The sequence below is a fragment of the Nycticebus coucang genome, chromosome Y (genome assembly GCF_027406575.1).
Source record: "Nycticebus coucang isolate mNycCou1 chromosome Y, mNycCou1.pri, whole genome shotgun sequence".
NCBI lineage: Eukaryota > Metazoa > Chordata > Mammalia > Primates > Lorisidae > Nycticebus > Nycticebus coucang.
In genome coordinates this window covers 309,519-337,517 of record NC_069805.1, presented here as the reverse complement: position 1 = coordinate 337,517, position 27,999 = coordinate 309,519, and the positions used below count along the sequence as shown (strand labels likewise).

The 27,999-nt window shown below is 37.4% G+C and overlaps 1 protein-coding gene across 4 annotated transcripts in view; it reads left to right on the top strand.

Annotated features, from left to right (window-relative positions):
- LOC128579199 (probable ubiquitin carboxyl-terminal hydrolase FAF-X) overlaps nucleotides 1-27,762 on the top strand; it is a 294,928-nt gene extending 267,166 nt beyond the window's left edge. For 3 of the 4 annotated variants that reach the window (XM_053581416.1, XM_053581414.1, XM_053581417.1), the window contains 13 exons: nucleotides 3,707-3,880; nucleotides 9,059-9,200; nucleotides 11,434-12,178; nucleotides 12,778-12,901; nucleotides 13,188-13,413; nucleotides 14,106-14,235; nucleotides 19,295-19,480; nucleotides 20,686-20,906; nucleotides 20,993-21,081; nucleotides 24,895-25,051; nucleotides 25,489-25,701; nucleotides 26,089-26,181; nucleotides 27,433-27,714. In XM_053581416.1, the coding sequence (XP_053437391.1) occupies nucleotides 3,707-3,880; nucleotides 9,059-9,200; nucleotides 11,434-12,178; nucleotides 12,778-12,901; nucleotides 13,188-13,413; nucleotides 14,106-14,235; nucleotides 19,295-19,480; nucleotides 20,686-20,906; nucleotides 20,993-21,081; nucleotides 24,895-25,051; nucleotides 25,489-25,701; nucleotides 26,089-26,181; nucleotides 27,433-27,570 (2,638 nt within the window). In that variant the 3' untranslated portion in view covers nucleotides 27,571-27,714. Of the gene's footprint in view, nucleotides 1-3,706; nucleotides 3,881-9,058; nucleotides 9,201-11,433; nucleotides 12,179-12,777; nucleotides 12,902-13,187; nucleotides 13,414-14,105; nucleotides 14,236-19,294; nucleotides 19,481-20,685; nucleotides 20,907-20,992; nucleotides 21,082-24,894; nucleotides 25,052-25,488; nucleotides 25,702-26,088; nucleotides 26,182-27,432 lie in introns of all 4 variants that reach the window. The other variant, XM_053581415.1, reaches the window with a different exon arrangement.
- Nucleotides 27,763-27,999: the final 237 nt, after the last annotated feature.

Genomic DNA, 27,999 nt, shown 5'->3' with positions numbered 1-27,999 from the left:
TGACCTGAAAAGATCAAACTACATCTCAAACCACCCTAAAAAATATTTTCAAAACACAGGTAAATTTAACAATGTCACTGTGCACTATTGGTGAGAATATAAAATAGTAGAGTCACGATGGAAAACGATTTATGCTCAAAAAATTAAAAGTACTTTGGGAGGCCAAGATGGGAGTATCTCTTGAGTTCATTTTGTTATTTACCCCTAAAGATTATCAGTCATGCAAAGAACCAGGAACACCTGAGCAAAAACTGAGTCAGATGTTAGAATTAGAAGTCAAAAGCCTTTTAAATAGTTTTCATAACAGTATGTTCAGATGTGCAAAAACATTTAATGAAAATAAAGTATCAGACTCAGCGCCCATAGCTCAGTGGTTGGGGGCACTGGCCACATACATTGAGGCTGGTGGGTTCAAACCTGCCCCGGACCTATAAAACAACAATGACAACTGTAACAAAGAAAAATAGCCAGGTGTTGTGGCGGGTGACTAGTTCCACCTACTTGGGAGGCTGAGGCAAGAGAATCACTTAAGCAATTTGAGGTTGTGAGCTGTGGTGTCACAGTACTCTACTGCGAGCAATATAGTGAGACTGTCTCAAAAAAAAAAAAGAGAAGAAAGTATCAAATGTATTTGGTAGTAATTTCTTGGATATGACACTTTACAGCATGGGCAACAAAAGAAAAATTAGGCAGATAGAATTTCATGGAAGTTTTAGGCAATACTCTAATCTACAGAATTAGAGTAATTAATTGTGTATCTGATGAGATTAATATCAAAAATACTGTATGTACAGAATAGATATAGAACTCCTCTAAATCAACAATATCAAAACTATACAACCCAATTCTAAAATGAGCAAAGGACTTGAATAGACATTTCTCCAAAGAAGATATACAGATGGTTAATAGACATATGTAAATACACTGATCATAAGGAAAATGAGCAGAATTGCACTGAAATACCACCCAATGGATGAGTGCTATCAAAAAACACCAAATAGGGGCGGCGCCTGTGGCTCAGTCGGTAAGGCGCCGGCCCCATATACCGAGGGTGGCGGGTTCAAGCCCAGCCTCGGCTGAACTGCAACCGAAAAATAGCCGGGCGTTGTGGCGGACGCCTGTAGTCCCAGCTACTCGGGAGGCTGAGGCAAGAGAATCACTTAAGTCCAGGAGTTAGAGGTTGCTGTGAGCTGTGTGACGCCACGGCACTCTACCGAGGGCCATAAAGTGAGACTCTTTCTCTACAAGAAAAAAAAAAAAACAAATAGAAAATAATTGTTATGCTTGGCGCCTGTGGCTCAAGCGGCTAAGGCGCCAGCCACATACACCTGAGCTGGTTGGTTCGAATCCAACCCAGGCCTGCTAAACAACAATGACGGCTGCATCTAAAAAATAGCTGGGCATTGTGGCAGGCACCTGTTGTTCCAGCTACTTGGGAGGCAGAGGCAAGAGACTTGCTTGAGTCCAGGAGTTGGAGGTTGCTGTGAGCTGTGATGTCATGGCACTCTACCCAGGGCAACAGCTTTAGGCTCTGTCTAAAAAAAAAGAAGAAAGAAAGAAAAAAAATAATTGTTGGTGAGGATGTGGAGAAATAAGAACCTTTGTGTCAGCTTGGCTCTTGTAGTACAGTGGTTACAGCATTAGCCACATACACCGAGGCCGGTGGGTTCAACCAAGCCTGGGCCAGCTAAGCAACAGTGACAACTGCAACAGAAAAATAGCTGGATGTTGTGGCAGGTGCCTGTAGTTCCAGCTACTTGGGGAAGCTGGGACAAGAGAATCGTTCCACTTAAGCCCAAGAACTTGAGGTTTCTGTGAGCTGTGATGACACAGCACCTTACTGAGGGCAACATAGTGAGATTTTGTGTCAAAAACAAAGAGAAACTTGGTCGCCTATTGTTGAGAAAATATAATAGTACAGTCATCATGGAAACACTCAAGGTGCCCATCATCTTATGAATGATTAAGCAAAGTTTAAACATTCATACGGGAAACATACTCAGCCTAAAAAGAAATTGTGCAACATGGTACAGTGTGAATTTTGAACACATTATGCTAAGTGAAATAAGCCTCTCACAAAAATACAGATAATTTCCAGGCACAGTGGCTCACCCCTGTAATCCCAGCACTTTGAGAGGCTGAGGAGGGAGAATTGCTTGAGCTCAGGAGTTCGAGACTTTGCTGAGGGAGAGTGAGACCCCCATCTCCTAAAAACATAAAAACCCAGCCAGCCTCCACAGTGAACACCTATAATCCCAGCAATTTGGGTAGGTAAAGGCAGTGAGATGCCCAAACCAGAGTCTGAGATTGCAGTGAGCTATGATGCCATTGCACTCTGCTCAGGGCTATTGGGTGGGACTCTGTCACAACAACAAAAAGCAAAGAAATAAAAATAAATACAGATAATTGTGTGGTTCCACTTCTATGATATTCATGAAGTAGTCAAAATTATGGAGATATGTTCATAAAGTAGTCAAAATTACCGAGACAGAATTGTGACGTTTTTTCAGAAAAAACCTTGTAGGAGGTTTTGAGGAATCGTATAAAGAGCTGTAGAGTTTCAGTTTTGCAAGATGAAATGATTTCTGTAGGTAGATGGTGATTATGGTCGTAAAACTGTGTCCTTAGTGCCACTGAACTGTACATTTAAAGATGACTAAGATAGTAAATTCTATATTACATTTATTTCTACCACATTAAAAAGTTAATCAAGGCCCGTTGCCTGTAGCTCAAGCTGCTGAGGCGCCAGGCTAAGGCAAGAGAATCGCTCCGCTTAAGCCCAGGAGTTGGAGGTTGCTGTGAGCTGTGATGCCATAGCACTTTACTGAAGGTGACAAAGTAAGACTCCGTTTCTTAAAAAAAAAAAAAAAATAATCACAAACAAAAGATGAAGGGGCATATTTCAGTTATTCCATGTTCTTTAGTAGTGTAGTCTTAAAGTTGTATAAATTCTTTAGATGTGACTTAAATACTACTGATTTCTATTATGTATTAATGAAGCCAAATGCTTTAGTGTTTCTCCCCTTTATTGGTCATGTTGTCCTGCTGGCTTGTATTGACACAAAATCCACTAAAATTAAAAAGACTTCTGCTCTTTCTGTGTTTCTCTACCTTTCAATTTGTAATCATGCCTTTGAACTACCAGATTTTGTATTTTTTCTTATTAAATTTAATGTTTTTCAAAAAAATGTTTAACAATAAGTCTAATGTATTATTTTACTACAATTAAAAAGAAGGAAGGAAAAAGAAAAGTGCTGAAATTGGGAGGATCAGTTGAGGCCAAGAGTTTAAGACCAGCCTGGGAAGAACCCATCTCTATTAAAAATAATAAGTAAAAGTTAGCTGGGGTACGGTGGTGTGCACATATAGTCCAGCTATCCAGGAGACTGAGTCAGAAACATATCAACAATTTAAGGCTATGGTGAGCTATGAGCATGGCACTGTGCTCCAGCCTGAGCAGCAGAGCAAGACCTCATTATTCATGTTAGTCATTCCAGTAACTCCTTGTTACCATAGTATCATTTTTACTGTGAGCATTCACTTTATTGCTGCCTCATATATAATGTGCATGGCTTTCTCCCTTCCATGTGAAGGAATAAAATTTCAGATTGTATTCTTGGCATTATTTTTATTGTTATAAAATAATAGAATGGAGATACTCTGAGGATGTAATAATTACGTTTATTTTCTTGTATTTATTTTTTAGGCTTTGGGGTGAACCTGTTAATCTCCGTGAACAACATGATGCCTTAGAGTTTTTTAATTCTTTGGTGGATAGTTTAGATGAAGCTTTAAAAGCTCTAGGCTATCCAGCTATGCTAAGTAAAGTTCTAGGAGGCTCCTTTGCTGATCAAAAGATTTGCCAAGGCTGCCCACACAGGTAAGTGCTAATTTTGTAGGGTTTTGTATGTTTTTAATTTTTAATTATTCTAATACATAACAGTTACATATCTATATAGACTTTATCAAATGCTCTTTCAGCATCAGTTGAAATGATCACATGGTTTTTTTCCTTTGTTCTATTGATATGAAATATATTGATTGATTTGTGTATGGGGCGAATCCTACCAGATCATGATGAAAAATTATTTTAACATAATGAATTCTTTTTGCTTATCTTGTTGAGGGTGTTTGCATCTATGTACCTCAGAGATACTGTCTTTTTTTTTTTTGTCTGCCCAAACCATACAGCCTTTATTTTCAGTCTATGTGTCTTTATAGATGAAATATATTTTCTGTAGGCAACTTATAGTTGGGTTGGTTTTGTTTGTTGTTTTGAGACAAGAGTCTCAACTTTCTTGCCCCATGGTAGAGTAGAGTTCCATGGAGTCTAGCTCACAGCAACCTCAAACTCTTGGATCTCAGCCTCTGAAGTAGCTGGGACAACAAGTGCATGCCAACCCTCCTGGCAACTTTCTAGAGACAGAGTCTGGCTATTCCTGCTCTGGCTGGTCTCAAACTCCCGAGCTCAGGTGATCCACCGACCTCAGCCTCCCAAAGTGCTGCCCATTCACCCACTGTTGTTCCTTTTAATTGGTAAATTCAGTGATAAGTAGCATTTACTACATTATTTGACTTTTGGGTTTTTTTGAGATTCTCTCTTCCTTCTTTCCTATGCCCTGTTGAAAGTGATTTTCTCTGATAGTATATTTTAATTTCTGACTTTCTATTTTTTGTGTTTCTGTTAAGTTTTTTGATTTTAAGTTACCATGACCTTTGCAAAAAGCATTTTAAAATCGATTATTTTAAACATATGACAGCTCTGCTTAATATATAAACCAACAGGCAAAGAGAAATCTTAACTAAAATTCTACCCTATAACTCCACACCTCCCACTTTTAAATTTTGTGGTTTTCATTTATATCTTTTATAGTACTTCTCAAAATGCAAATTCTCAGAAATGCTTACTTTCATAAGTTTGAATTTTAGTCTTTTCTAGTTAAGATATAAGTGGTTTATACACCATTATCACAGCCATAGGGTATTGTGTAATTACTATTATTAATGATTTTTATTCCTTTAGATGATGTAGTACTGTTCATTAACATCCTTTTCCTTCTGATTGAAGAGCTTTTTAAAGCATTTCTTGTTTGACAGATCTTATTTTAATAAAATCTTCAGCATTTGTTTGGGAAAGTATTTCTCTTTCATGTTTGAAGATTTTTTTTGAGACAGAATCTTATTTCATCACCCTAGGTAAAGTGCCATGTTGTTACAGTTCAAAGCAACATCAGACTCTTGGTCTCCCAAGTAACTGGGACTACAGATGCCACCACAACGCCCAGCTATTTTTTGAGATGGGCTGTTGCTCTTGGTCAGGCTGGTCTGGAACTCCTGAGCTCAAGGAATCTACCCACCTCATCCAGCCAGAGTGCTAGGATTAGAGGCATGAGCCACCATCCCCAGCCTGAAGGATATTTTTGCAGGATGTAATATTCTAAAGTTAAGAATATTCCGTTAGCACTTTGAAGATGTCATGGCTGTAAGATTTCCACTGAGAGGTCTGTTACCAGAATTGACTCTTCTTTCTGTTATTTTTTCTCTTTTTTTTTTTTTTTTTCTTGTTTTTGCTTCTCTTACCACCCTTTTTAAAAAACCTGTGACCTTTGGAGCTTCATTAACTGCTTCAAGGTAGTCTTATTTGGGTTAAATCTGCTTGGTGTTATATTTGAATGTTGATAACTTCCTCCAAAAACTTTAGAGAGTTTTTTGCCTTTATTTCTTTGAATAAGCATTCTACCCCAACTCCTCTGTCTTTCTCCTCTTTAAGGCTTTTAGATTTGCCTTTTGATGCTGTTTTCTAGATTTTGTAGACATACATTATTGTTTTTAGTCTTTTTTCTCTCCTGACTGTATATTTTCAGTTAGCTTGTCCTTAAGCTCACTAATTTTTCTGCTTCGTTAATTCTGCTGTTGAGAGACCCTGATGTTTATCTCAGTTTTTCAGTTGAATGTTTCTGCTCCAGAATTTTTTCTTGGTTTTTATCTTAATCTCTATTTAATTTCTCTGATAATCATTTAGATTCTTTCTTTGTGTTGTCTTGAAGTTCATACTACTTTTTTGGGACTATTTTGGTTTGAGGTCACCATAAGACTTGCTAAAATCATTTTTATAACCAATTATTTTAAACATATGACAGCTCTTCTGAATTCTTTGTCTGAAAGGTCACACAAATATCTCCATTACTGCAGGATTATCATTGGTACCTTATACAGTTCATTTGGTGAGGGCATGTTTTTCTGGATGTTCTGATGCTTGTGGGTATTTATTGATGTCTTGGCATTAAAGTGTTAGGTATTTCTTTTAATGTGCATAGTCTGGGCTTGAGTCATTCCTTGAGAGGCTTTCCAGGTATTCAAAGAGAACTGAATGCTGTAATCTATGTCTCTGATCACTGAAGTGGTATCAGCACTAGGGAGTGCCACAGCCCAGTAATGCTGTGACCCTGGCAAACTCCAGTGGTACCACCTTGGTGGACTTGTGTAAGACTCAAGAGAATTCCCTGGCAAAGTCTTTCACTTTCATCCCTACTGTCTGTGCTCGGCTGCTGCAGTTGAAGGGGAAGTGACATGGGCTCTTGTTTGCAACCACCACAGCTAGGACTATGACAGATCACACCTCAAGCCAGCCCAGTCTCACCCAAAGCCTGGTGATGGTGACTGCTGAACCTCTGATGTTTATTCAAAGCCTAAGGACTCATTAGTCAGCAAGTGGTCAAGCCTGCCAGAGCTGGGTCCTTCCATTTAGGGTAACATATTTCCTCCTGGTCCAGAGTTTGTTCTAGAAATGCTACCCACGGTCTAAGGCCTAGACTCAGGGGCTTCAGAAGTCTGCTTGGTTTTTAAGTCTACTTACTTTACTGTGGCTTATCTGGTACCCATGTTCCAAAATAAAGTCCTCTGAACTCTACCCTTTCCTTTTGCTACATGGAAGACTTTCCCTGAACCACACTGCCAGGCATTGGGGGAGGGGAGACATAGGCACTAGTTTAGACACCACTGTTGATATCTCACCTGGTCATGTGCACCCCAAGGCCACTGGCTCAAAGCCAGCCCAGCTGCAGAAATTGCCCTTAGGACTGCAGCCTTTGTGGCCTTATAGCCTTACAAGTTTGTTCCAGCCTCCAGGCCTCTTCTTATTAGCTGGTGATAGGGCTAGCCAGAACCTGGGTTTGGGGGCAGAGGGTTTCCCTCTGCCCAGGGTTTGCTAAATACTATCTAAATACCCTGCCCTGTGCTGTGCTCTCCTGTGCCAGGGTGGCCCCAAGTTTCAATGCCGAGTTCCACAGTCACTTCATTCTACTCTCCCTCCTGCAAGCACACAGATTCTGCGCTACTGGGAGGATCTGAAAGGGGTGAGGTAGGCAATGTCAAGTATGGTATTGTCTTTTCTTTAGAAAAAGAGCCCTCTTTAGTGGCTCTTTCCTAGAGACAATGTTAAAATCATGAGCACTTTTCCTACTTTTTGGTTCTTCTGAAAGTGCTCCCTTCCATGGATAGTTGTTGAATTTGGTATTCATGCGATGGGATGATCACTGGAGGTTTCTGCACCTGAGGTCTTAGTATGTCTTTAATATATACTTTGTATTGGTCTTTTTTTGTAAACAATGTATATAAAATTTTCATTTTATAACTATAAAAGCAGAATATCAATTACAGTATTTATAAACGCCTAAGAATATGAAAAAACACATTTATATTCATGCTGTGCTATTGTTTTGTTTCTTCCAAATAACATTAAATGTTTTATACTTCCTAATGTATTTTATTTGCTTTGTTATACCCTATGACATAAAATTACTGCTTAAAATGATGTTCATTATAATTAATAACTGAAATACTTTAGTGTAATTAGAAGTTAACTAGCAGGTCTAGAGTAGTTTCCCCTTATCCATGGTTTCACTTTATCTTTATCAACTGTGGTTTGAAATAGAGAATGGAAAATTATAGAAATAAGCAATATGTTAAAGGTTTTTTGTTGTTGTTTTGTTTTGGGGGGGGTTTTTGGTTTGTTTTTGTTTTGGGTTTTTGGTTTTTTTTTTGCAGTTTTTGGCGCCTGGGCTGGGTTTGAACCCGGGTTATGGGGCCAGCGCCCTAGTCCTTTGAACCACAGGCACCGCCCAGTATGTTAACTTTTAAATTGTGTCATTCTAAGTGAAATGGTGAAATTTCAGACTGCCCTACTTCATCTCCTTCAGGAAGAGAATCATTCCTTTTCCAGTACATCCATACTATGTACTAAGAACCCATTACTTAGTAGCCATCTTGGTTATCAGATTCAATATGGCGTATATCACATTGCTTATGTTCAAGTAACCCTTATTTCACTTATTGGCCCCAAAGTACAAGAGTAGAGATGGTAATAATTTAATAATTATTAAATAAGTAACCCTTATTTCACTTACTGGCCCGAAGTACAAGAGTAGAGATGGTAATAATTTAATGTGCCAAAGCAAAACAAATGTAGGCCAAAGAGAAATTGCTACTTAGTATCTTACTTTGTCTGATCTATAAATTAACATTAATCATAGATATGTTTCCTCAATATGTATACAAATAAAACAAGCAGTATAGAGTTCAGTACCATCACAGGTTTCAGGCATCTGCTGAAGGTCTTAAAACATTCCCCAAGGAAATGCCAGTTAAATACTTGACCTTTAAATTCCCATCAGGTTCTTTCTATCCTTGAAGTTGTTGATTTGCATCAAACCATTAGCAAAAATTGACTAGAGATACTGTGGGCTTTTCTTCATCACTCTGCTTAGTAAATTATGCCGAATTATTTTTTACCCATTAGATTTCTTATCTTTATACTGGGGGTGGAGCTATTGCTCTATACCAAAATTTTTAAATTAAATATAAATTATAATGTGTGTAAAAAATGTTAATGCAATGTATAGTGCAAAATAAATAACCAGTAAAAGAAATGTGACATACTTAATAATAGTGTAGGACTAATAAATTTGACATCATATAATACACCAAATGTATTTTTCATCAAGTTCACAAATAAAGATGACATTTAGAAACCTAAATAATAGATTAATCATTTCTTTAGGTATGAATGTGAAGAATCTTTTACTACTTTGAATGTGGACATCAGAAATCACCAAAATCTTCTTGATTCTTTGGAACAATACATTAAAGGAGATTTACTAGAAGGAGCAAATGCATATCGTTGTGAAAAATGTGATAAAAAGGTATGTATTTAGTTTTTAAAAGTAGTCAGATTACATTTAACAGAACTAGAAAATACCAATCAGAGTTTGTGTTCATTCTCAGAATTAACCTGAGCTTTGTATATTTGTTACAGTGGTAGCAGAGGTAAGTAGTGGTTTAAAGACAGATTTAAAGATATGTCAGCAAAAGAATACTGAGGAAATAATGTCAATACACTAAGAAAACCTTTTTTTCTTCCCATTTACTTTTTATGCTAATGTATTTTGCTACTTTGATGAAATGCATAATGGTGAAGTCAGAATCTTCAAGGTTCCATCCCTAAAGCCGTACACACTGTGTACCTACTGATCAATCTCTGGAAACTATTGTGTGAATAGTTTGGAAGTTGAGGTAGCTTACAGTTTCCATCTATGCTCTGAAAATGCTATCAAACTCCTCAAACATGAAGAGTTGGCAGTAAAATACTCTTCCATCATATTCAGGTTTCTTTTCAAGTCCAGGGAGTCTACTAATTTTACTTGGTTACCTCAGCTTTTCACAGCCACTTGCAATTTAATGACCAGATCTTCTAGCTACCTAGTTTTATCTCTGGCACTTAGTTTGTTGTATACAATGATAACATGTTTTTGGAGATAGTATATATTCAATGGTATATACTTTTCTTGGCGCTCCAAGAAAAGTTGCTAGCATTGTTGACATTTTAAACAGTGATAGTTGTTTTTGAAGCCATATTGACTACTACTCAAAAGGTCTGAGACTAGGATAATTTCTTCTTACCCTGTCTTCCAGCACTCTTAATACTTATCTTTTAATATGGTGACTTAAGTAGTACTATTTTCATAAGGCAGGGGGAAATGTGTTCATTAATATGAATGCAGTACTTAATGTATCACCTGGCATCTAAATACTATAAATATTAGCTGCTATTATTATTGTTCATCAAGTGAGCAATAATTTATCAATTTGCTCACAGCAGATTCTGTTGATTAGCACAAAATCAAGCTACAGAGGACTAACACAGTCAGATAACAGTGACAGTGAGGAATTAGGTGCCAGCAGTGTCAGTATCACTAATTTTGCCACTTTAGGAGAAATGAGAAACTAGTTACATGTGTTTCTCAATTGAAGACATTTAGGAAAAACATAACAAAAAAATGCAAATTTAAAAGATAATATGGTATAATTATTTACATTGCACTTATATTGTATTACATGTTGTAAATAACCTAGAGATGATTTAAAGTATACAGAAGTCTGAAGATGGTGGCTTCACACCTGTAATTCCAGCATTTTGAGAGGATCACTTGTGACCAGAAGTTTGAGACCAATCTGGGCAACATAGACTCTAGTTGTATAACAAAATTTAAAAATTACCTGGGCCTCGTAATATGCAACTGTAGTGTCACCTTCTCAGGAGGCTGAGGCAGAAGGATCTCTTGAGCTGAGGGATTTGAGGCTAAAAGTGAGATGTGATCACCACTGCTCTCCAGTCTCAGTGGCAGAGTAAGACTCTGTCTTTAAAAATAATAGTAGGCTTGGTGCCTGTGGCTCAAGCGGCTAACGTGCCACCCACATACACCTGAGCTGGTGTGTTCAAATCCAGCCTAGCCCACCAAACAACTACGACTGTAACCAAAAAATAGCCGGGCATTGATGTGGGTGCCTGTTGTCCGAGCTACTTGGAGGCAAAGGCAGGAGAATCACTTGAGCCTAGGAGTTGGAGATTGCTGTGAGCTCTGATGCCACGGCACTCTACCCAGGGCGACAGATTGAGGCTCTGTCTCAAAAAATATAAAAATAAATAATAATATAGGCCTATAATCACAGTGGCTTATGCCTGTAACCCTAGCACTGTGGTTCTCAACCTTACTAATGCCGTGAGCCTGTCCTAGTACTTTGGGAGGCCAAGGCAGGGAGGATTGCTTGAACTAAAGGAGTTTGAGACCACCCTAAACTCTGTTTAAAATAGAACAATTAGCTGTATGTAGTGTTGTGCATCTGTATTCCCTGCTACACAGGAGGGTCGCTTGAGTCCAACCCTAGCCCATACAACAGACTGAGACTCTATCTTAAAAATAATGATAACAATAAAAAACAAAGTATATAGAAGATGTAAATTATATCCAAATACTACCAATATTATGTAAGGGACTTAACATATAGATATTTAAATTACTATTTAATCATTTAATTATTTATTGCTTTCTGTTTTATTTGGATTATAAGAGAACATTTATATTCTGTTTCTTGTAGGTTGATACAGTAAAGCGTTTACTAATTAAAAAATTGCCTCCTGTTCTTGCTATCCAATTGAAACGATTTGACTATGACTGGGAAAGAGAATGTGCAATCAAATTCAATGATTATTTTGAATTTCCACGAGAGCTGGATATGGAGCCCTACACAGTAGCAGGTGTTGCAAAGCTGGAAGGAGTTAATTTAAATCCAGAGATGTTTCAACAGAATGATCAATCTCAAAATGAAACAGCCAGAAGCACAAAATACAGACTTGTAGGTGTGCTTGTCCACAGTGGTCAAGCAAGTGGTGGACATTATTATTCTTATATTATTCAAAGGAATGGTAAAGATGATGAGAAAGATTGCTGGTATAAATTTGATGATGGAGATGTTACAGAATGTAAAATGGATGATGATGAAGAAATGAAAAATCAGTGTTTTGGCGGAGAATACATGGGAGAAGTATTTGATCACATGATGAAGCGTATGTCATTTAGGCGGCAAAAAAGGTGGTGGAATGCATATATACTTTTTTATGAACAAATGGAAACAGTAGATGACGATCATGAAATGTTAAGATATATATCAGAGCTAACTATTACAAGACCACATCAGATTATTATGTCGCCAGCCATTGAGAGAAGTGTACGGAAACAAAATGTGCAATTTTTGCATAATCAAATGCAGTATAGTGTAGAATATTTCCAGTTTGTGAAAAAATTGCTTACATGCAATAGTATTTACTTAAACCCTGCTCCAGGTAAGTTTTTGGAAATTAGCTTCTTATTAGTAAAGAATAATTTTTATTTCACTTGTTGGATTTCTGGCTAGACTTGATGTGTTTAATCTCTTTCATCAGCCTCATTTAGTTTGAATGTTGGCATTTTGGGTTTAATTTTTTGTTTGTTTGTTTGGCATTTTTTGGCCAGGGCTGGGCTTGAACCCACCACCTCCGGCATATGGGGCCAGAGCCTTACTCCTTTGAGCCACAGGCACCGCCCTAATCTTTTTTATTTTAATTTCAGAATTTTACAAGGGATACACATATTTTGGTTATGTAGTTTGTTTTGTACATTTCAAGTCAAAATTATAGATGTACCTTCACCCAGAATTTGTGCATTATACCTGTTATAATTATTTTTAAATGAGAAATTTAAGAGGTCTGTTACCTATGAATAGTGGCATTTAATATATAAAGTGTAGAAGAGCTTTTATTAATTATAATAATTTTTGATTCACGCATTAACTTTGAAGCATGGTTTGAGAATTTACTGAGAATTACTCATAGCTAAAATTGTTTTTCAAAATGTAACTTGAAGATAAAAATGTTTTGATTGTACATGTGTTTTTTATTTAAAGGACAGGATCACTTGTTGCCTGAAGCAGAAGAAATCAGTATGATTAGTATTCAACTTGCTGCTAGATTCCTCTTTACCACTGGATTTCACACCAAGAAAATAATTCGTGGTCCTGCCAGTGACTGGTACAGGCTTTGGGTTTAGTCATGTAGTACTTATAGTTGGTTTGGTTTGTCTTTGTGCCACTTTATTTTTTCCTAACTATGAGAATATTATTAAAAATTTCAACTGAGCTATAAGCACCAAGCCTCTTTATTCTCATAGTTAGGAATAGTGAGCCTCTTACACACAAGCTGGTGGGTTCGAACCCAGCCCAGGCTGGCTAAACAACAATGACAACTGAAACAATCTGGGTGACAAAGTGAGACTCTGTCCCAAATAAAATGGTATTTATAGATGTTTCTGTTTTAGGTATGATGCACTGTGCATTCTCCTCCGTCACAGCAAGAATGTAAGGTTCTGGTTTGCTCATAATGTTCTTTTTAATGTATCAAACCGCTTCTCTGAATACCTTCTGGAGTGCCCTAGTGCAGAAGTCAGGGGTGCTTTTGCAAAACTTATTGTATTCATTGCACATTTTTCTTTGCAAGATGGGTCTTGTCCTTCTCCTTTTGCATCTCCAGGACCTTCTAATCAGGTAACTAATTTTTTTCTAGTAATGAAATATATAGAAGTAAATTGTTTTCTGTATGTTAAAAATTAGCAAATTTATGTTCCCCTGTTGGCATATTTATCATAAGCAAATGCACATAAACAGCTATATGGTTCCTATGTGTTCTTAAAATTATTCCATGGTATTGAATAGTGATTTGGGGGCACGTTGAGAAATAAAGGAAATTTTTTCTGTTTCCACAATCACTTATAGTTATTTAGTCAATGTTCACCATCTGTATTTAAGATTTACTTTCATAATAGCCGGGCCTTGTGGCAGGCACCGGTAGTCCCAGCTACTCGGGAGGCTGAGGCAAGAGAATCGCTTCAGCCCAGGAGTTGGAGGTTGCTGTGAGCTGTGTGAGGCCACGGCACTCTACCGAGGGCCAAAGTGAGACTCTGTCTCTACAAAAAAAAAAAAGATTTACTTTCATAATGGCTACATTGAAAATTCTTAATGAAAAACTGAAAGGTGTTTTTCTTACAACTACAACAGTAGAAAGAATCTACAGAGAAGTCTCCTTTAATCTCTTCATTCCTTCTCTCAAAGAACAACTATATTAATATTTTCCTTTCTCAAATTTTTGCCATGTATGTGAAATCATAACTCTTTTTAATGAGAATAGTTGTTTTTGCATCTTGATGATGATAAAATAACTTCAATTTTATTCTTCACAGGTCTGTGATAACTTGAGCTTGAGTGATCATTTACTAAGAGCTGTACTAAATCTCCTAAGAAGAGAAGTTTCAGAGCATGGGCGTCATTTACAGCAATATTTCAATTTGTTTGTAATGTATGCAAATTTAGGTAAGAATTTTTGGGGGGGGATGGCAGAGTCTCACTTTTGTCATCCTTGTAGCATGGCAGGTATCTGCCACCAAGCCTAGCTGTTTTAAGAGACAGTGTCACTCTTGTTCAGACCTGTCTCAAACCTGTAAGGTGAAGCAGTCCACCTACCTCGGCCTCCCAGAGTCCTAGGATTATAGGTGTGAGCCACCACAGCTGAGAAGTTCTAGACTACTCTAATGATGGCTTTATTCTTACATATTAAGTGATAAAAGCATTTATTAAAATGCTATAAAATTATGATTCAGTCAAAAGGCCACATATGGCTCTAAGACCACAGGTTCCCCACATATGAATGTAAATACTTTTTTGTGTAAATAAACTAAATTGAAATTGGTTGTAATATAAGTAACTGACTTAAACTCTTCTGCTGATATTATTATCAATTAAAGTCATTTTCAGTGACTTCAAATTTCAATTAAAGTCAACATTCCTTCTTGAACGTTACTTTTTCTCACATCACTAGTCATTTCTTCTCTTCAGTGGTTCCAGATGCTTACTGAAAAATTACATTATGCATATAAACCTTGTATTTTAATGAATTTTAATTTTTTGTCATGTTCTACAAATAGCTTACAGAATTTTTGTAAAATGATAATCAGTCACTATTGAATGAATGGATAAACAGGAATATACATAAAAAAATTATTCTGGCATTTTCACTGTTGTTGTGGGTTGTTGTTTATCATGTAGAGGAGAATAAACTTGGTGTATAGGTCATTATCAAATTTGAATATCTGAGGCCAGGGACACCTATAATCCTAGCACTATGGGAATGCGAGGCAGGGGGATCGCTTGAGCTCAGGAATTCAAGATCAACCTGAGCAAGAGTGAGACCTCTCTACTAAAAATGAAAAACTCAAGAGGATCACTTGAACCCTAAAGTTTGATTTTGCTGTGAGCTACAATGCCACTGCACTCTGCTGAGGGTGGAAAAGTAAAAGTCTGTCTCGAAAAATTTTTTGTCAATGCCTATAATTTACTTTGGAAGGCCAAGATGGGTAGATTTCATTGAGCTCAGGAGTTGGAGACCAGCCTGAGTAAGAACAAGACACAATCTCTATCAGAAATAGAAAAACTAGCCAGAAGTGGTAGCAGGTACTTGTAGGGAAGACGATCGCTTTAGTCCAAGAGTTTGAGGTTGCTGTGAGCACTCTACCCAGAGTCACAGAGTCAGAGTTAAAAAACAAAAAAGAGTTAGTACATCAACATTTTTCAAATTACTATGTGAGAAAATCAGAAGTTTTTTTGAAGGTCTGATTTAGCAAATAGCAATTTGAATAACTTTTAAAAAATATCTTATATCTAAAATTAGCTTCTATATCCATACATTTCTGTTATGAAAATGTTATCTGTATGAACTTAACTATTAATCTGACTTCTTTTAAAAGAAGATTCTGCCATTATCGCAACAGTTTATTTTTCTTTCCCTTTTATTATTATAACTGAGAATCTGGGATATTTTGTAATTGAGAAGGAATAGGATATCATTCAATTAAGCATAAATGGAATCTTCACTTTAAATGTAAAAATACCAAATTTAAGGACTCACAAAAATCCTGTTTTATATATTTAAGATAGTGCCTCTTTATAAATATGCCATTAGCACCTATGCCATTGGTTCGTAATTCATTGTAATAAATTCCTCTTGAAAGAGTAAGTATAGCTTTTTTCAGAGAGAGGGAGGGAGGGAAGGGGGTGGGACCTTGGTGTGTGCCACACCTCCTGGGCGTAAGACATGATTGTAAGAGGGACTTAACCTAACAAATGCAATCAGTGTAACCTGGCTTATGATACCCTCAATGAATTCCCAACAATAAAAAAAAAAAGAGTAAGTATAGCTTTTTAATTTTTGGTTTGGTTTGGTTTGGTTTAACAGACAGGGGCTTATTGTGTTTCCTAGGCTGGTCTTCAATCTCTGGCCTTAAATGATCCTCCTACCTCAGTCTTCCAAAGGTTTGGGTTATACATGTTGAGCCTTTAAGTCTGGCCTTTAAAATCTTAAATCTTGAGGCCAAGTAGGTTTAAGTTTTAGAATTTTTTGTATTTTAGGAAAGTGAAGCAGTGCATTTGCAACACATTGAATAAGTAACATTAATGTTTCTATGGTAAATAATGCATATTTACTTTGGAACGAGATAAACTTTAGGTTTTGTTTTGGGGTTTTTTGTTTTGTTTTTTTAGATTTTGAATTTCAAATAAAGTATTATAAACCTGTCTTTATTATAATCCTAGTAACATAATAATGAATGGACAAGCCTCCTGGGTTACAAAGCATTATTGTACATAAGGAAAATACAGACTGCTAAGAATTTTGAAACATATCATAGGGAGAAATTATCTGACCTAGACTTAGAGAGTTAAACTAATTGCCAGGGAAATGGGCACAATTAATTTGTTGGTAAAGTTTTCTAAACAGTGGAAGTGGTAGATGTGAACTTAACATGATATAACTTGGTTCACAGGACAACATCTTAAATACTCAGTGTGACTTAAAATTGATGAAAGATACAGAATAACAGCAGTGATTAGCAGAATTCTTTTAATCATGCTATTATGTCTTTGTGAGATAGTATGGGCTTTATCAGCAAGACATTGATGAACCTTTAAGAGGGTTTAAAAAGGCTTAAGTTAGAAACATCAAATTGGACTCAGCACCTGTGGCTTAAGCAGTTAAGACGCCAGCCACATACACCTGAGCTGGCGGGTTCAAATCTAGCCCTGGCCAGCCAAACGACAATGACGGCTGCAAACAATAAATAGCCGGGCGTCGTGGGCAGGCGCCTGTACTCCCAGCTACTTGGGAGGCGGAGGCAGGAGAATAGCTTGAGTCCAGGAGTTGGAGGTTGCTGTAAGCTGTGATGCATCAGCACTCTACCCAGGACAACAGCTTCAGGCTGTGTCTCAAAAAAAAAAGAAAGAAAGAAACATCAAATTGGCTACATAGCATAGAACTGCTTACAATGAAGAAAGAGGAGGAACTGTTTTAAACACATTTTATAGGCAGGCCCATGCTTCCCCCTACCACTCTGGGAGGCTGAGGCAGGTAGATTTCTGAGCAAAGGAAGCTCAAGACCAGCCTGAGCAACAGCAAGACCTCATTTCTAAAAACGGGTAGGGATTTTGATGGGTACCTGTAGGTCCATCTACTTAGGAGGCTGAGGATTGCCTCAGCAATCCTCCTGGATTAAAAGATTGAATCCAGGAGTGTGAAATTACTCTGAGCTATGACATAATAATCATTGCACTCTAGAGAGATTGACTAAGATTCTTATGCAAAAAATAAAAAGGTTCGTAATTTTAAAAAGATGATTTCTACCTTATATCAGGAAACTAACTGGCATTGTGGGAGATATGCATGGACAGATTCAGGAGTGTTTTACTAGAGTTAGAATCAGCAAGAAAGAAATATTGAAACATATTTCCAAAGTTTGAAACCAAACATATGAACTAAGAGCATAGTGGTATAATTTACTGATAGAAGAAAGAGTTCTGTCTGGGCAGATTATACTTTAAAAGCATTTTGGACTCAGAACTATAATCTGAGCATTCTGGGAAGATAATCCAAGCATTCTGGGAAGCTGAAGTGGATGGATTACTTGAATTCAGGAATTCTAGATCAGTCTGAACAAGAGCAAGATACTGTCTCTAAAAGTAGACAGGCATTGTGGTGGCCCCAAATAGTCCTAGCTACTTGGGAGGCTGAAGCAAGCAGACAGCTTGAGCCTAAGAGTTTGAGGTTGCTATGAGCCATGACTCCATGGCATTTTACTCAGGGCACAGAAGGAGACTCTGCCTCAAATAAAAAAATAAATAAATAAAAGCATATTGGACACTCAAATAATGAAATTCAATAAGGAGTAAGATAAACTTGTCCAGAATTTGGTAATTGTCCATGATTCCGGATTTAGACATAAGAAAACCATATAAGAAATGTAATCAAGAACCTTGGGGGAAAAACGTTTTTAAAAGCTTTTTTTTTTGGTTTTTGGCCAGGGCTGGGTTTGAACTTGCCACCTCCGCATATGGGACCGGCGCCCTACTCCTTGGTTTCTTTTTTTTTTTTTTTTTTTTTTTGTAGAGACAGAGTCTCACTTTATCGCCCTCGGTAGAGTGCCATGGCATCACACAGCTCACAGCAACCTCCAACTCCTGGGCTGAAGCGATTCTCTTGGCTCAGCCTCCCAAGTAGCTGGGACTACAGGCACCCAACACAACGCCCAGCTATTGGTTTCTTACTTTATTATAATAAGAGTTGCTGTTTAGGCTAGGCCCTAGGAAATATATATACATTTCTCTTAGAGCCCAGGGGAATTCAAATGCCAGCATTATCATCATTATTTCACATTCATAATGCTTCATCTTTTTTGGGCGGCGCCTGTGGCTCAAAGGGATAGGGCGCCGGTCCCATATGCTGGAGGTGATGGGTTCAAACCCAGCCTTGGCCAAAAACCACACACACACACAAAAAATGCATTTTCCATTTCTGTCTGCCTCCTGCCTTCTAAAAGGCAAAGATAAACTTTTAATCATAAAAAGTATAGGCAGCTGGGTGGCGCCTGTGGCTCAAGGAGTAGGGCGCCGGTCCCATATGCTGGAGGTGGTGGGTTCAAACCCAGCCCCAGCCAAAAACCACAAAAAAAAAAAAAAAGTATAGGTAGCTGTGATAAGTTTATTACTGCAGTACTTGTCATCTTAGTATTATTATTATTTTTTTTTTTTTTCGTAGAGACAGAGTCTCACTATACTGCCCTCCGGTAGAGTGCCCTGGCGTCACACGGCTCACAGCAACCTCTAACTCTTGGGCTTATGCGATTCTCTTGCCTCAGCCTCCCAAGCAGCTGGGACTACAGGCGCCCGCCACAACGCCTGGCTATTTTTTTGTTGCAGTTTGGCTGGGGCTGGGTTTGAACCCGCCACCCTCGGCATATGGGGCCGGTGCCCTACTCACTGAGCCACAGGCGCCACCATTATTATTATTATTTTTTTTAACTACACATTATTCTCTTCTCTTTTATAGGTATGGCAGAAAGGACACAGCTTCTGAAATTGAATGTACCTGCTACCTTTATGCTTGTATCTTTAGATGAAGGTCCAGGTCCTCCAATTAAATATCAGTATGCTGAATTAGGCAAGTTGTATTCAGTAGTGTCTCAGCTGATCCGTTGCTGTAATGTCTCATCAAGAATGCAGTCTTCCATCAATGGTAAAATAAAAGGTTGCATTAGTAGTTTGAAAATGATAAAGATAATGTTGTTAACTTGTTTCTTGAGTAATTCTGAAAAAGAATTATGATTTATGAAAAAGAATTTAGATTCGGAAGGCTCATATTTCTTGGATGTTATGTTTTAAACTGTTAGCTTTTTCACATGCAAGGGACTTTCCTTTTATTTTTTTTTTTTGCGGTTTTTGGCCTGGGCTGGGTTTGAACCCACCACCTCCAGCATATGGGGCCAGCATCCTACTCCTTTGAGCCACAGGTGCTGCCCATAAAATTAATCCTTTTTTTTTTTTTTTTTTTTTTGCAGTTTTTGGGTGGGGCTGGGTTTGAACCTGCTACCTCCACCATATGGGGCCAGCGCCCTACTCCTTGAGCCACAGGGACTTTCCTTTTTTTAATCTGGAGTACTGTGGTGAATACTTTATTTAAGAGATGATTAGTTTTAGGCCCAGTGTGATGGCTCACGCCTATAATCCTAGGCCTCTGGGAGGCGAAGGCAGGCAGATTGCTTAAGTTCAGGAATTTGAGACCAGCCTCATCAAGAGTGAGACTGTCTCTAAAAACTAGCTGGGTGTTATGTGGGTGCCTGTAGTCTCAGTTACTTGAGAGGTTGAGGCAGTCCCTGGTTGCTGTGAGCTGTAACACCATGGCACTCAACCCCAGAGCAACCAAGTGAGATTCTGTCTCCAAAAACACAAAAAAAGAATGCAGAATGCTTGGTTTTAGTGTCAGCATTCCTACTTTTGCATTGTATCATGGTGTATCTGGCCACTTCAGTGATTTTTTTTTTTTTCTTTTTGAGACAGTGTTACTATGTCTCCCTTGATAGAATGCTGTGGTATCATAGTTCACAGCAGCCTCAAACTCTTGGGCTAAAGTGACCCTCTTGCCTCAGCTTCCCAAGTAACTGGTATTACAGGCACCCACCACAATTCCTACCTATTTTTTTAGAGACAGGGCCTCGCTGTGGCTCAGGCTGGTCTCAAACTCCTGAGCTCGAGCAGTTCACCTGCCTTGGCCTCTTAGAGTGCTAGGATTACATGTGTGAGCCAACACACCCAGCCAAATTTTTTATTGTGCTTACGAAATTTAATTTAAAAGCAGGTGTTTTTGTTTTTTTTTAATGAGAAATTTATTATGAATTTATAGGAAAGTCTATTGGCTTTTCATTGATGACAAATCTGTTCTAGGTAATCCTCCTCTGCCCAATCCTTTTGGTGACCCTAATTTATCACAGCCTATAATGCCAATTCAGCAGAATGTGGCAGATATTTTATTTGTGAGAACAAGTTATGTGAAGAAAATTATTGAAGACTGCAGTAACTCAGAAGAGACAATCAAATTACTTCGTTTTTGCTGCTGGGAGAATCCACAGTTCTCGTCTACAGTCCTCGGTGAACTTCTCTGGCAGGTTAATAGAATATAAAAATACATATGTTATAATTTTATTCTTTATTCTTTTATACAGGTAATTCACTATGTTTTGCCTTTTCTTAGGTTGCATATTCATACACCTATGAACTTCGGCCATATTTAGATCTACTTTTGCAAATTTTACTGATTGAAGATTCCTGGCAGACACACAGGTGAATACCATTTTGCTAACAGGAAATGTAGTTTCCTAGTGTTCAGAAATAGCTAGAATTCTTAGTAACCAAATATATTTTTCAAGCTCTATTTAATGTTTTATCTTTAGAAAGTAATATAGAAATAAAATTACATTTCATTATGATTTTACTTTATTATAATAAAATTTTATTATATATCCTTTTGTCTTAAACTCCTAGTCTTGCACTTATACTTTTTTCATTTTTTTAAGGAAATTAATGTCGGCTTTTGATAAGTATTTATGTTCTGTTAATAATATTTAAAGGCCAGGCATGGTGGTTTATACATTTAATCCTAGCAGTTTAGTGGACCCAACTGGTAATGTCACTTGAAGCCAGGAGAACAAGCCTAGCATGGACAGCAGAGCAAAACACTGTCTCATAAAAGAATAATAACATTTTATACTTTCTTTGTTTTTTTTTCTCTATTTGTCTGTCTTTGAGACAAAGTCTCACTTTACTGCCTTGGGTATATTGCAGTGATATTTTGGCACACTGCAGCGTCCTACTCCTTGGCTTAAGTGATCCCAAGCCTAGAGAGACTACAGGTGCTTACCACCATGCCCTGCTAATTTTTCTATTTTTTGGAGAGGCAGGGATTTACTGTGTTGCTTAGGCTGGTCTTAAACTCCTGACCTCAAGCAGGCCAGCCTCCAAAAGTGCTAGCTAGGATTACAGGTGTGACTTACTGCACGTGGCCCATAGTTGCTTTAGAATTAGTTATACTAGTTAATGTTTTAATTATTTTAAAATAATCCTTAGACTGTAGATAGTTTTATTAGTATATAAAAAATCAAGCCAGGCCCCTATAATCCTAGCACTGTGAGAGGCTAATGTGGGAAGATCATTTAGGGTCAGGAGCTCAAGACCATCCTGAGAAGAGCAAGACCTCATCTGTAGCAAAAAATACTTAAAATCAGCCAGGCATGTGATACTTATAGTTTCAGCTACTCAGGAGGCTGACATAGAAGTATGAGTTCCCATACTTTGAGAATGCTATGAGGTATGATAACACCACTCTACTCTAGCCTGAGCAAGAATGATAATAACTTTTTAGATCTGAGTTTATATTAGTAATCGGTCTTTAATATCCCCTGGGATTCCTATTTGTGTTCTTTACAGTAAAAGTGAGTCAAAGAATATGGTTTTTATTATAAAATTAGTTGTTTGGCTCTGTCAGCTGACCCTAACTTTTCTTCCCACAGGAATTATAATTTTGTTATGCAACAAATAAATATGTGTATTGTCACACATTAGGCATAATAAGCAAAAGAGAACTTGGAAACAAAATTAAGTTTTTATAAAACTATAGAACACAAGGTAGCACTCGTAGCTCAGTGAGTGGGGCGCTGGCCATGTTCACCATGGCTGGTGGGTTCAAACCCAGCCCGGGGCCTACTAAACAACTACAACTGCAACAAATAAAACAGCCGAGCATTGTTGCAGGTGCCTGTAGTCCCAGTTACTTGGGAGGCTGAGGCAAGAGAATTGCTTAAGCCCAAGAGTTTGAGATTGCTGTGAGCTATGATGCCATGGCTCTCTACCCAGGGCATAACAACAAATTACTACAGTCTTGAATTTCAGGAAATAGAATTACTAGATTTCATGAATTTATATATTCTAATTATTATTCAGTTCACCATTGTAGATTTCAAGCAGATCAGTTAATATCATAAAAATTAAATAAACCAAAAACCAATTAACCATGAAACAAAAAAATTCTAACCTTTTTAGTACCCATTTTTGTTGGTATTGTTAAAATGTGATTTTTTTTAAAGTTTGTTTTAATGAGACCTTATTTTCATTTTCTAAAGAATTTGTAGGCATATATTATTTACTATGTGGCTTTTTGTTTACTTGGAAAATAAATTCATAGGGCGGTGCCTGTGGCTCAGTGGGTAGGGCGCTGGCCCCATATACTGAGGTTGGCGGGTTCAAACCCTGCTCTGGCCAAACTGCAACAAAAAAATAGCCGGGTGTTTTGGTGTGTGCCTGTAGTCCCAGCTACTCAGGAGGCTGAGGCAAGAGAATCACCTAAACCCAGGAATTGGAGGTTGCTGTGAGCATGGCACTCTACTGAGGGCGATACTACAAAAATAAATAAATAAATAAAAATAAAAAATAAATTCATTATCTTAGCTTTCTCATTTCATGCAATGGAGTGGTAGTTGTACAGGTAACGATGCTAGATTAATGCAGAAAATAGTTGACTTTTCTGTACAAAATTAGTATGATGTTGTCTTATGAACACTGATTTCATATGCTCTGTATAACAAACAGTTAGTTTATTTAATAAACAGTATTCAACAGATATTTATCAACATCTGCATTGTGCCAGGCACAGTTTTAGGCAGCAGAGAATGAAACTGCATTGCAATACATTGACAGTAACAGTGACATGGCAGAAATACTAAGTATTACTTCATAATAACTTAAGTTATAATAAAATACAGTGTATGCTACAGATATTCAAAAAATAACTATGTGTGTTTTTTTTTATCTGAAATGGTTAGACTTTTAAAATTAAAAATATTCTGGCTCGGTGCCCGTAGGTCAGTGAGTAGGGTGTTGGCCACATACACCGAAGCTGGCGGATTTGAGCTCAGGCCAGGCCTACTAAACAACAATGACATCTGCAACCAAAAAACTAGCCAGGCATTGTGGCAGATCCTGTAGACCCAGCTACTCAGGAGGCTGAGGCAAGAGACTCACTGAATCGCAGGAGTTGGAGGTTGCTGTGACCTGTGATGCTATGGCACTCTACCGAAGGCAACATAGATTTGTCTCAAAAAATAATAATACAATTTTAAAATTCAGGCACAGTGGCTCACACCTGTGATTCTAGCACTCTGAGAGGCCAAGGGGAGTTGATTGCCTGAATTCGCAAGTTTGACACCAGCCTGAGCTAGAGCAAGATCTGCCCCTAAAAAAAGCGGGGTGTCCTGGCGGCATCACTAGCCCCAGTTACTCGAGAGGCTGAGGCAAGAGAATTGCTTCAGGCTAGGAGTCTGAGATTGCTGTGAGCTATGATGCCACAGGATAACAGGGAACGATAGTTTGTTTAAAACGTTATAATGTGATTTAGTTAGTGCTGAAATGAAATAATTGACCACTAGCAAATTAGCTGCATCTTATTCCTAGTGAAAATTACTTTATCTATCATGTTATGTGTTGTTACTATAAGAATTCAAGGTAAATTTTGTACTGCCAGATTATATCACTAATTCATAGTGCCTGGATTCTTGCTTAAAATTCTGAAATGCAGTCTTTGAAAAATGAGCTAGGGGCGCTCCTGTGGCTCAGTGAGTAGGGCGCCGGCCCCATATGCCGAGGGTGGCGGGTTCAAACCCAGCCCCGGCCAAACTGCAACAAAAAAAAAAAGAAAAATGAGCTAACTTGGAGTAACTTACTTTCACTTAAAGTCATCTTAAAGAAAAAACTGGTTAATTTTAATAAGAAATAATGCAGTATTTTTTTTAACCTTAATTTATTTTTAGTACAGTATTTCAACATTAAATACATTTAGCAAAATCATTTTGAATTAGTAATTTGGCAACAGGTCAAACTAGAATCAGACCTTTAGGCAGCTCCACAACTAGCCAGATGTATTAATTCCAAGGAAACTGGATCCTTTCTATACATCTCTTACTATCTGTTAAGAATAAGAGATTAACAATGCTACCTACTTAGGAAACTAACTCTAGAGTTATAATTGGCAAACCTGCACTGAATGGTGCTCAAATGCTAGCTAATACTGCATATTACAAATTATTATATCTGATTCTTTTTTAGAATTCATAATGCACTTAAAGGAATCCCAGAAGACCGGGATGGACTATTTGATACAATCCAGCGCTCTAAGAATCACTATCAAAAAAGAGCATATCAGTGCATAAAATGTATGGTAGCCCTATTTAGTAGTTGTCCTGTTGCTTACCAGATCTTACAGGTGAGAATTTTTTCTTATAATTTTATAGAAACGTGAGTCAGAATTAAGGACTCTTTTTTTTTTTTTTTTTTTTTTGTAGAGACAGAGTCTCACTTCATGGCCTTCGGTAGAGTACTGTGGCCTCACACAGCTCACAGCAACCTCCAACTCCTGGGCTTTCGCGATTCTCTTGCCTCAGCCTCCCAAGTAACTGGGACTACAGGCGCCCACCACAATGCCCGGCTATTTTTTGGTTGCAGTTCAGCCGAGGCCGGATTTGAACCCACCACCCTCTGTATATGGGCCTGGCACCTTACCAACTAAGCCACAGGCGCCACCCAGAATTAAGGACTCTTTAAAAAGAAAATAATCATGAAAATTTAGAGTCAGAATTTAACGTTAACATTGAAAATTACTCCAAATTATTTTTACAAATGCAGTTTTATGTTCTTTTGAAGGGTAATGGTGAGCTTAAAAGAAAGTGGACTTGGGCAGTGGAATGGCTTGGAGATGAACTTGAAAGAAGACCATATACTGGCAATCCTCAGTATACTTACAACAATTGGTCTCCTCCAATACAAAGCAATGAAACATCAAATGGCTATTTCTTAGAGAGATCACATAGTGCAAGGATGACACTTGCAAAAGCTTGTGAACTCTGTCCAGAGGAGGTAAAAAATGTTGCCGATGGGCAGCAGATAGAAATGAAAGAAAAGACATTCTTTATTTTACAGGCCATATAATAAAGTGTATAAAAAAATTTGTGTTGCCATTTTGTTTGCTTTAATAATTAGTATTGTTTATTTGTCCTTAAGTTAATAAGGGGCTTCTTTTGGGAAAACTTTGATAAAATTGTCTAAAAGTCATTATCTAGAACTCATACTATTTTTTCTTACATTTCTTATAAATGTATAAATTATTCACAGTAAATGAAAAGATATTAAGGAGACCAGCTTTATGCATCTTAAAATAATTTATGTAAAGTGAAGAAGATTAATAGAAAATTTGAAGTTACCTTTATAATCAAATCTGTAATTTCTTTAAATACTTAAAATTAGGAACCAGATGATCAAGATGCCCCAGATGAACATGAGTCATCACCACCAGAAGACGCCCCATTATATCCTGCAGCTGGATCTCAGTATCAACAGGTAAAAAGCAGTTGTTTGCATTTTTATTCCCCAAACTAATTTTTATGACTTATTTAAAAAGTGTTCAATTTTTTTTTAATATTCTGTATATTATCAGTAATAAAGAAATTTTCTTAATAGCCTTGGAAAAGATAATTAGAAGAGGATGAAGTGGGATCATGTTATAGCTTATTTTATCTTACCCCAGTTGTTTTTTCCTTGGCATCTAAGCACGTTTGTTCTAGTTGCTACAATTAATAAAATTATGTGATACTTCTCATTAACATAAAATTAATAGCTATGAAATATTATGTCTTGGATACTCAGCCCGAAGATTCAGTGGCAGAAAACATGTTTTAATAAAATTTACACTTTGCTTTCAATAGATAGTTTTTTCATCTATATTTTTCCTAAGTTATGTTTTTCCAGTAAGGTATGTGGGAACATTTTATTCAAAACCAAGTATTTTTACATAAAGCTTCTGAGACAGTTATCCTGAGGATAACCCACAAATGTGACTATTCTTTTTTTTTTTTTGTAGAGACAGAGTCTCACTTTATGGCCCTCGGTAGAGTGCCGTGGCCTCACACAGCTCACAGCAACCTCCAACTCCAGGGCTTAAGCGATTCTCTTGCCTCAGCCTCCCGAGTAGCTGGGACTACAGGTGCCCGCCACAACACCTAGCTATTTTTTGGTTGCAGTTTGGCCAGGGCTGGGTTTGAACCCGTCACCCTTGGTATATGGGGCCGGCGCCTTATCGACTGAGCCACAGGTGCCGCCCTACTAGTCTTAACTTAAATATACATGATGATCAGCTAAATGCACTTAATAAGACAGAGGTTCCTGTGTTCAATCCCTAGAATTTCCACCTCAGTAGATCTGTAAGGGGCTCAAGATTTTTCATCTAACCAGTTTCCATGTAATGCTGATGTAACATATCAGGAAACACATTTGGAAAACTGCTTATTAGTAGCACAGTTTGGTTTCAATATTTTACTGAAGACAGTTGTTGACAAAAGACTCTTAAACACTTTCTCTGTGAAAGTAAAATTGAATATTACTCCAGGAGCTTACAGATCTATGTGTGTAATATTCTCAAAATATTTTATTCAAATGGTACTTGTTTTACATACAAAACATGATTAGTTTGAAAATTCTTTAAAAAGTAAGAATAAAAGAAAATACCGAATCTTAGATGGACTCTAGACTGAGTTTTATATTTTAATTGTTACATTGAAAAGTTTGATAAGCAAGTCTCTTTTACCTTCTTAGAATAATCACGTGCATGGACAGCCATATACAGGGCCAGCAGCACATCACTTGAACAACCCTCAGAAATCTGGCCAACGAGCACAAGAAAATTTTGAAGGCAATGAAGAAGTACCTCCACTTCAGACAAAGGATCAGTGAAATGCACACAATTAAGTGGTTCCTTTAAGACTGTGCACTCAGTCCTTACAGTCCAAACTTTCTCTGTGCCTGGCTGGTATTTAAATCTAGAGATACTATTCCAAAGCAACATGAAATGGAAAGTCTATTTCCTGCCTAATTTGCTATTCGTGTGTAAACTACCTGCAGGGGAAAGTGTAAAGCATTTTATAATAAATGTTTGATTACTTACATGTAAATGGCAAAGCTGTAATATATAATATATTAATGTTTGACTATTAATTCTTAAGCAAGAAACTCTTGATGAAAAGAGACAGAGATATATTAAAACACAAGAATTAGTTTTCTTGTCATATTCACTGCATTCTATAACCAGTATTGCCTGCTTCATGGCAAATTACTCCTTTCTTCTTATCCACAAAGGAACATAAAAGATTCCAAGTGTAATAA